A 9,891-nucleotide genomic window follows, 5' to 3' on the forward strand; every position below is an offset into this window, starting at 1 on the left:
ACCAGCATTTTGCCAATCTTGGGAAACTTTTTTATTTTTATTTTTTTACTTATGCTCAGACCTTACCATAGACTTTTCTTTTAACTGGATAATTTGTCTGATTGCAGCCAGCTGCTGATCTGCTCCAGTATAACAGAGCCCAGGTCGTATACCATGCCATTTTCAACCACTTGTACACACCAGAGCATGACCTCGTTCAGGTAATTGTAAGATTTGTTCATAACTATGTCTGGGTTCTCTAAACATGAGTAGAAGATGGCATTATCTGAGTAGGAATTGTTGAGACATTTTGCTCTCTTGGAAAGTGAGGATGATAACTAAAAGCTGTTGCCAAGTTAAAAATATCTCAACACCAACCAGGCATCCACATTCCTGACTCTACACAGAAAAACCAGTGTTTTGTCTTCATCTGGGTCAATTATATACCACTTTATATCCAAAAAGTTCTATTTTTATTAATTGAAATGTTCTTTCTTTTGTGCTGCCTTATGTCAGCACATATAATCGAAACTCCTTGTATGTTGGATACTTTAGTATTATTTAGTATTTCATCCAACAGACACTGAGTACCTACTATGTGCCTGTAACCACTGTAGGTTCTTTTTTTTTTTTGTCGTTTTCTGACCGGTAAGGGGATCGCAACCCTTGGCTTGGTGTCGCCCGCACCGCGCTCAGCCAGTGAGTGCACCAGCCATTCCTATATAGGATCCGTACCTGCGGTGGGAGTGTCGCTGCGCTCCCAGCACCGCACTCTCCCGAGTGCGCCATGGGGTCAGCCCACCACTGTAGGTTCTAATAGTAAATTAATCTGATGGGGTTTCTGGCTTTAAGACACCCTTTGGAGAGACATTTATGTAAATATATTAAAATATATAGACAGATATAGATATATCTATAGTACAGAATGATAACTATATTAGAAGAGGTTTGCATAAAGTGTGTTGGTGCAGTAGGCAGCTAATCAAGTTAGGGGTGGTATTGGGGGTGGTTTTAGTAGACTTTGGGAACGTGATATTTGCTTATGAAGGACGAACAGGAGTTTCTTAGGACGGGGGAAGAACATTCTCAAGACAGAAGAAACAAGTTATATAAAATTAGAGTAGAGGGGGCTGGCCAGTTAGCTCCTTGGTTAGAACGTGATAATACCAAGGTCAGGATTTGGTCCCCATACCAGCTAGACACCAAAAAAAAAAAAAAATTAGAGATAGAAGCAACCTTGTTTCTTTTTTATGCCTTCCCTATCTTCCTCTTCTCCCCCTTCTTTTTCCTTTTTAAATGATCATTAGGGTATTGAAAATCCAGGTACTAACAGCCAAGAAGGTTAGGGCTCTGTCTTAGTCCATCTTGTACTCTTATAACAGAATACCTGAGACTGAGTAATTTATAAAGAACAGGTTTATTCCTTAGAGTTCTGGAGGCTGGGAAGTACAAGGTCAAGGGGCTGGCATCTTGCTGTATCATTCCATGGAGGAAGGCAGAAGGGCAAGACAGCACACATGCACACATGAGAGGTTGTGGCGGGGGGGTGAAGCAAGAGACAGTGAGGAAAGGGAGCCGAACTCATCCTTTTATCAGGAACCCACTTCCCATGATAATGAACCCACTCCTTTGATAAAGGCATTAATCCATTAACAAGGGCAAAGCCCTCATGACCTAATCACCTCTTAAAGTTTCCACCTTTTAACACTGTTGCATTGGGGATTAAGTTTCCTGCACATGAGCTTTGGGGGACACATTCAAACCACAGCAGGCTCTTAAGGTGGTGGAGAAAGAGATTTTTAAAAACCCAAAACACTAAGAGAAAAACCAAAGATACCAGGAGAGCTAGAAAGGAATGCCTAGACACTAAAACTTCAGATAGGGTGATAAAATTTGTTTAAAATAGTGTTTTAGACCATCTTAGATTATATTTTGGACCAGTTTTATTGAAATTACATGTAAATATGATGTATCACTAAATCAGTTAGACTTAGTGACAACAGACTTATCCAGATTCCTAAAATCTGGGTAAGTCCCAGCTTTGCCATTCCTCCCATTTTACAAATTAGCAAAGAGGGCTGGCCTGTGGCTCACTTGGGAGAGGGTGGTGCTGCTGATAACACCAAGGCGACGGGTTTGGATCCCTATATAGGGATGGCCGGTTAGCTCACTTGGGAGAGTGTGGTGTGACAACACCAAGTCAAGGGTTAAGATCCCCTTACCGGACATCTTTAAAAAACAAAAACAAAACAAAACAAAAAAACTAATTAGCAAAGAACAGTCCTAAGGAGAAAGTATTGAGACTGTCAGATGGAGATAAAGAATGCAAAAAGAGTTTGAAAAAATATAAAGTGATATGCACTTATTGTATTTATTAGTTGTGTCTTTTAGAATTGTATAACAAGGACCCCAAGGGCAGTAGCTGAATGAAGTTCCTAGAAAAATCAGTGAGTGTTGTGAATGCAAATAGATGAACTATATACAGTTTCTTTCCATTCCTTCCTCCTAGGCTGTGCTGCTGTGTCTGCTGGATTTATTCCCTGTCTTGGAGAAAGCCCTGCACTGGAAGGGGGATGCAGCTCGACCCACCACACACTGTGATGAGGTACTGCAGCTGATCCTGACCCACATGGAGCCAGAGCACCGGCTTCTCTTACGCAGGACCTATGCGAGAAACCTGCCAGCTTTTGTGAAGAGGTGAGTCAGTCCTTGGGCTGCTGGTCCGGCCATACTCCCCAACTTCAACTTTCTGTCTTAACATTTCCTCTTTTATTTTTAGATTGGGGATCCTAACTGTCCGGCACTGGAAGAGGCTGGAACGAGTCATCCTTGGTTATCTGGAGGTTTATGATGGACCAGAGGAGGAGGCTAGATTGAAGATACTGGAAACCTTAAAACTTCTCATGCAGCATACTTGGCCCAGGTATAGCAGCCAAGCAGATAGGTGTGCTAAAAGGGGCAAAACCTCAGCCGATTTTCTCTTTGGAACTTGCCCAGATGTACATTCAGTACAAAGTATTCAGGACATGCCATATATTTGGCAGCTGGCTGGTACAGGGATCCAAACACGTGACCTTGGTGTTACCAGCACCATGCTGTCCCAAGTAAGCTAACTGGCCAGCCCAGTACTATGTGTTTGAATACCTTACATTTTCACACACCTATAGGATTTTGAAGTGAGAAGATGGCATTGGAAAGATAAAATATACCTGTAGTTACTTTAAGGTGCTCATATTTGGACTCTTCATCAGGCATCAGTTCCAGATTTTGACACTATTAAATCGCTTCTCTTTTAACTCCAGGATGTCCTAAGAATGCTTAGATTGGTGTACTGAAGAAAACCTACCGAGGTACTCTTTGATGTCCCTGGGGGGAAAAAAATTGTATGGTCAAATAAGTTGGGAAACCCTGCAAGTTGTACATCTCTCTCAGCTAACAATGTATATTAGAATATTAAAGGGCATTTAGAAGTGCTGTAATAAAGACATGCTTCATTTTGTTCATCCTCATGTTCCTTAATGTAATTGAGAATGGAGTATTTCACAGCATATCATAACATCTGCAGTGATCAGAGTACTAATTTAGGATATGCTTGCTTAGAAGGCATTCCAAATCTGGCTTGGGGTAGGTGTCAGGAATAAATCCAAACTGGAACCCAAACTTTTGAGTCAGCAAAAGGCTTTCTTCCGTGAATTAACTGAAAGTTTAATTCAGTTAGAGAATCTGGTGCCTGAATATGTAATATCTATTCTGCACCATGTTATCTCTCACTTCCTTATAAATATACAAGGGATGCAGAGTCAGTTTCCCCAATGACTGTCTTTCCCTTGGTCACATTCGTAACTAAATTGCATTTGTTTACTGTCTTCACTGTTTTAGTTTGTCAGACAAACTAAAAATTCCAGAATGGAAGACCGCATCTGTTACTTTCTCCCAAAGTATACTCAGCACCAGGTATTAGGTACACAAATATTGAAGAATGAATGGACTGAAATAAAATGGATGGATGAATGAAATTGAATCAGATTATATGATAAGCCTTTAAAGAGCACAGACCAAGATTCCAAGGGAGAGATGAACAAAATGTAGGAAGCTTAAAGGAATATGTTTGGTCTGTGTATGAGGGGGTGGAGCATGGAAGTGGAGAAAACAGCAGGCTGTAAGTTGAGTGATTAATGGAGGGCTACGAGGTACACAAATCTTAGGAAAATGCTGAATATTTTTCAGATGAAAACTTTTCTGTCCAGAAATATGGTTTATTGTGCATATTTTCACATTACAAGTTATTTTCCAGCTTTCATTAAGTTTTAGGGTTTTTTTAATTGTGGTAAAAAAATACATAAAACTTATCAGTTTAAAGTGTACAATTCAGTGGTATAAGTGTAATCACAGTGTTGTGCAGCTGTCTCTACTATCCATTTCCAAAACGTTTTTTTTTTAAAGATGACTGGTAAGGGGATCTTAACCCTTGACTTGGTGTTGTCAGCATCAATACATAAAACTTATCAGTTTAAAGTGTACAATTCAGTGGTATAAGTGTAATCACAGTGTTGTGCAGCTGTCTCTGCTATCCATTTCCAAAACGTTTTTTTTTAAAGATGACTGGTAAGGGGATCCTAACCCTTGACTTGGTGTTGTCAGCATCACGCTCTCCCAAGTGAGCCACGGGCTGGCCCTTTTCCAAAACTTTTTTATCAAGGTGTTGAAAACTTTTAGAATGGTTAATATTTAGAAGTAAATACCCTGGACTTAAATGATGGTAAGATGAGATCTGAAATTAAATGACAGGAAATTCAAATTGACACTTAAGTCCCAGAAGCCAAACTTATTTTTTCCCTCCATTTTTAACTTCCAGGCCTAAGATGGCATAAGATCTAAAGGATCTTGGGTTCTCTCCTGTTCTCTGGCCAAAAGTACAGGCCCTTGGTAAGGGGAGATCCCCCTTCTCAGCCCATGATGAGGCTGTTTCCTTACTGTAGAACCACGTTTCTGGAAGGAAGCAAGGCATTCTTGGGCAGGTGTGTGTGTGTACACATGCAGTATGCTATAGAAATAACAGGAGACTTGAGGTTAACAAATATGAAGTGTGGTCTCTGGTTCTTTTCATTTAATGAAATGAGGGCTTTCCTCTAGACAGCCTTTGAAGTCTCTTCCAATTTTAATATCCTGATTGAGAATATAAACATAGTTTTTCTTCTTGATTCCAGAGTTTCCTGCAGACTTGTGGTCTTACTGAAGGCTCTCTTGAAACTGATATGTGATGTAGCAAGGGATCCGAACCTTACACCTGAGCCTGTTAAGAGTGCCCTGCTACAGGAGGCCACAGACTGCCTGATTGTCTTGGACCACTGTTCTCAAGGACAGGTGAAGGTAAGGCAGAGTCTGCAACTCAGTTTCATTTGGACCTCATTATCGTTAGGTATTTCCTATGATTAATTATAATTAACTTTTATGTGCCGGACCAAGTCTGAAAATGAACATGGAGAGTTTTAAGTCTCTACTTCTGAGCCCTCTAGCCTTCAATAGAGTTTGATCAAAAGCTAATTCTTCTTTTAAAGTTATTCAGAACTGTTTAGACCAAAAGGACGAGAGAATGTGAAAAGCATCATGACAAAGTGTGTAAAATTTAAGTTCTGTTCTAGTCTTCTGAATTAAAAAAATTAAATAATGGGCAATAAGCCTCATGGAGCATTATATGTAGAGTAATTCAGACACCAGAAATGCTTCCAGTTTTTCAGGGATAAGCATCTCTTAGGTAGATGTTTTTCCACATTCTTATCTATCCACATAGGAATTCTTTCTTTGGTTCCATATTCCACAGAAGTTAATTTCTCAAAGCCATAGCGTATAGTAGCTATATGTGTTTTATATGTATGTGATAAACTACTGCCTCTTTTCTTACCCCATTTAGAAATCTTAATTTGAAAGACTGAAGGCAGCATGAAAAGAAATTTGTATCCTAAAAATATTTAGATAGTATGGTTTGTTGTTTTGTCAGTTTATTCAAATTATTTCATTTTAGGCTTTTAATATTGGGGAGTCCCCAAGCACTACATCTAACCTAATTTGCCTTGGTTGGAATTAAGCTGCTGCTTTATGAGCCTGCAGGACATCTGCAAGCACATTACCAGTTTCTACAGCAACACCTGTTCTGAATGTTTGGTGAACTGTACTCCAGTATTATCCATTCCTTCCTTCTTTGAGTATAATACCAAGAAAAAAAGAAACAAGGCTTAAAAGGAGGGGAAAATATATCAAAACCTGTTTGCTTTCATGTTTCATGTTTCAGAGTCTCCTGGCCAAAATCCTCCAAAGCTGTGAAGACAGCAAGGTGGTGAACTGTATGAGAAAAGTGCAGCAGGTTTCTGAAGGCGCTCCCTACGATGCAATTTAAGATTTGTATTACTTTCCCAAGAGGAAAGGATTTTCTTTCTGTCCCAGATTGTATGACTGAAATTATTTAAGGAAAATGTATTTTCACACTAAACATTGTAAGTAGAGCTTCTTTTTCCTTTTTTCTTTCCTTTTACCTCTGTAGGAGGGAAAGAACAAGAAAAAATTGAAGTTCCACCATTTCTAAATAAAGTTTGGGAGAAAAAAACGACACCAAGGAATTTAGCATTTAAAATTTAGAAATATTTATACCCACAATCTCATCCCGGCTTCAAGAACTCATCTGTTAAGCTTCTTGGGCTCAAGCTGTTACTTCAACATATATGCTATAAAAATACTCTGTTCACAAATTAAGGCTTCCTTCTACTCATTCCAGATTTCTTGCCCCACTGAAGTCGCATAAATATTAAAAACATAAATATTGTGTTGCATACAACATGAAAGAGCAAAAACTGGAGGTGTGTACATGTTTAAGATAAAAAAGAAGTTCCAAATGTTCAGTCTCATTTTGTCTGAAGGGGAATCACGTGGTTTTGGCCTTGGCCATGGGCTCTGTCTCCTGCTCATACTCTATCTCTACATAGGCTCGTTTTCTCTGCAATGGTCCTTTCAAGGGTGTTTTGCCTTTGTGTTTCGCATTAAGGGCCTTTTCTTCTTCCTCCTCATTGGATGATTTATCGTCCTGATCTTCCTCACTGCTGGCATCCAGTTTATCCATATCCTAATAGAGGGAAAGAAAAGGTAAAAGAAGAGAGAAAAAGCGAGATTTCTCCATACTCCCTTGATTGTCCCCTCAATTTAGAACAAACTACAGGACTTATTTATCTGTCTGTGTTCAGAAACCCTATTTTTTTTTTTTGCTGCAAGCCAAAGGACAATTATTTTTTACTATAAAGCTCACCTCAAAATCACTTATGTCACTCTCATCCACCTCATCATCTTCCACAAATTCTCTTTTTCCCACATCCTAAAATAAAACATAGCTGTTAGATTCCAAATACATAATGAAGATTCGGTTTAGGCATCTACTTTTATTTTTTTGATAAATAACATAATCAGAATCAGAGTCTTCTTAGCAGGCAACCAAAATTTAGTTATTCTCAAGTTTAATACTTATGAATTAAAAAATGTTAGGGATGTCAGACAATTCTCATGCCTGATTTAAATCATTAGAGGTAAAACATCCTTCTAATTGGTTAAAATCTGTATAAAGCGAGGGATTTATAATTTGTCACCATGCAGGAAAAATTTTAGAATGCCAGTAAATATGACAAATTTATCTTACAAATAGTTTGTTGGCTGAGTCTGGAGAACAAAGCAGCCACTGCTAAATCAAAGTTAACCTCACGATGGAAAAAAATGATCAAATGATTTCTGCTTAAGACTGAAATCATTAAGATGATATTCAGTCTCTCAATTATATAAAAATAGATCTAAGTCTATAGGTTTCTGCTTGACAAAACAAAAACAAACAAGACTTACTTCATCATCTTCTTCGTCGTCTTTTTCTTCAACATCTGAAGAGTCACTCTCTGCCTCCTGTTGTTCTAAGGCTTTGTCGAAGGCATGGATGGGGAAGTTGCCCTAAACACAAATTTATACTCAGCTAAGAACCAGAACTTCATTTCACCACATCACAAACTATTATTTATAATATACATAATATTATTAGTGGGAGTACAATAATTTTTATCAACAGTAACAGCAGGGAGTACATGTTCAAAGCTTTTATTGATGGGGGTGAGTGATCAAAAAAGTTTGGAGATGGGGCTGGCCCGGTGGCGCACGGCTGTAGTGCGCCGCTTGGGAGTGTGGTGGCGCTCCCGCCGAGGGTTCGGATCCCACATACCGGTTCCTGCTCACTGGCTGAGCGAGGCGCGGGAGCAACACTGTGGGTTGCGATCCCGTTGCCGGTCCCGGTCCGGTACGGGGGCGACACTGAGGGTTGCGATCCGTTGCCGGACACGGAAAAAAGACAAAAAGGGAAAAAAAAAAAAAGTTTGGAGATGATACGACAGAGTTGAGGTACAGAACTCTCATTATAGGGAACAAAAACACCAAAAGATTATTACCGCTTTTCTTAACAAGAAAGTTTGGAGATAATGATACGACAGAGTTGAGATACAGAACTCTCATTATAGGGAACAAAAACACCAAAAGATTATTACCGCTTTTCTTAACAAGACAAATGATCAGGCAAATGTGTGTTGGTGAAAGGGAGGTAAGCAAGGCAAATACCAAGAATAACTGAAAGTTTGAACTTATAAGGAAAAGATGATCCCTGGATCTTGAAACATAAGAAAGTTCAGATTGTGTGAGGTATCAGTGAAGTGGACAGGCAGACTATTTTCTGGGACAGAGGTTGGAAATTCCTAACTAGAGTATATTTTCCAAAGACAAGATAGTATTACAATCACTATTCACTACTTTAGTAACAAACCTGCCCAGTTTACTTCAAAGATGCAAATAATCCCAGATCAAAGTATTTTCCAGTTCTTCAATAGCTATTTCAGAATTTGAAAAACTCAATTTAAAGGCCACATATGACCAGAACAGACATGAGGCTACTTAAAGACATTAAAAAAAAAAAAAATCCATCTAGTGTGAACATTCTTATTTTTCACCACAGAAATACCAGTATGTTTGATTAGAATGCGCAAACTCTGATGAAGGTAATATAAAAGATTTATAAGACAGACAACATTAAAATTCTGAATTCTGAAACATTTGACCTGAAAGATTTCAGACAAGGAGTTGTGAATCTCTAATTAAGGTATTCTTTCTGTTCTACATTACATATGTCCCCAAAGCACCCATAGTTTAACCTGCCTTGAAAGTCATAAACTTAAGACATGAAAAATTAGACGTCTTAGGCAACTAATACGGTTAGCCATTAGTGAACCATTATCCAGGGCCTGAACAGTTTACACAGACTGACTCTTTTTCATGAACCCTGCCTACACAGCTCTCTCCCAATGGAAATACAGAAACTGAATGTCAGAACAAGTTACCTCTCTTCTTTTTTCCCTACGCTCCACCTTCTTACTCAAAGGAACAAGTTTCTTCCTAGGGGAAATAAAACACATTATCAGAAAATCCAAGTTCATGTACTATGTGTTCCTTTTAAAAGACGAGAAGATAAAAGGGAATTAACTTTATAGGGCTTCAGCCAACACAGCGAGATACATTACTTAAAATTTTCTAGAAGTTTAATGCTATAAAAAGTCAGACATCTTTACATATATTTTCATATTGCTGTTTTTGTTTTCTTTAGCCATTCTGAGACTCATGAGGCATTCACCATGTTAAGATTAATGCTTCGGTGAACCAAGAAAAAGGAGATTTCTACAGAAGGCTGACCTCACCATCGGCATTCTCTGCAGGTCACAAGGAAAAAGCGTTAGGGCCTAACACTCCCTGAGAAGGTATTCTGTTAATTCTGTGAATTTGTATCACTTTTTTTTTTTTTTTCCTTTTTGTCTTTTTTCGTGTCCGGCAACGGATCGCAACTCTCAGTGT

At 38.8% G+C, this 9,891-nt stretch overlaps 2 protein-coding genes across 4 annotated transcripts in view; one reads left to right on the forward strand and one right to left on the reverse strand.

Annotated features, from left to right (window-relative positions):
• Nucleotides 1–6,579, forward strand: part of TTI2 (TELO2 interacting protein 2) — a 10,625-nt gene extending 4,046 nt beyond the window's left edge. Inside the window, exons 3-8 of one of the 2 annotated variants that reach the window (XR_552014.1) lie at nucleotides 108–200; nucleotides 2,489–2,676; nucleotides 2,759–2,902; nucleotides 5,187–5,349; nucleotides 6,002–6,141; nucleotides 6,269–6,353. Coding sequence is in view for 1 of the 2 variants with exons in the window: in XM_008592520.1 (XP_008590742.1) it covers nucleotides 108–200; nucleotides 2,489–2,676; nucleotides 2,759–2,902; nucleotides 5,187–5,349; nucleotides 6,269–6,373 (693 nt within the window). In the remaining variant the exon portion in view is untranslated. Of the gene's footprint in view, nucleotides 1–107; nucleotides 201–2,488; nucleotides 2,677–2,758; nucleotides 2,903–5,186; nucleotides 5,350–6,001; nucleotides 6,142–6,268 lie in introns of both variants that reach the window. The other variant, XM_008592520.1, reaches the window with a different exon arrangement.
• A 21-nt stretch (nucleotides 6,580–6,600) lies between these two features.
• MAK16 (MAK16 homolog (S. cerevisiae)) overlaps nucleotides 6,601–9,891 on the reverse strand; it is an 11,895-nt gene continuing 8,604 nt past the window's right edge. For both annotated transcript variants that reach the window (XM_008592522.1, XM_008592521.1), the window contains 2 exons: nucleotides 7,274–7,339; nucleotides 6,601–7,093 (listed from right to left, as the gene is read on the reverse strand). In XM_008592522.1, the coding sequence (XP_008590744.1) occupies nucleotides 6,896–7,093; nucleotides 7,274–7,339 (264 nt within the window). In that variant the 3' untranslated portion in view covers nucleotides 6,601–6,895. The remainder of the gene's footprint in view (nucleotides 7,094–7,273; nucleotides 7,340–9,891) is intronic.

The sequence above is a fragment of the Galeopterus variegatus genome, unplaced genomic scaffold (assembly GCF_000696425.1).
Source record: "Galeopterus variegatus unplaced genomic scaffold, G_variegatus-3.0.2 Scaffold7985, whole genome shotgun sequence".
In the NCBI taxonomy this organism is placed as follows: domain Eukaryota; kingdom Metazoa; phylum Chordata; class Mammalia; order Dermoptera; family Cynocephalidae; genus Galeopterus; species Galeopterus variegatus.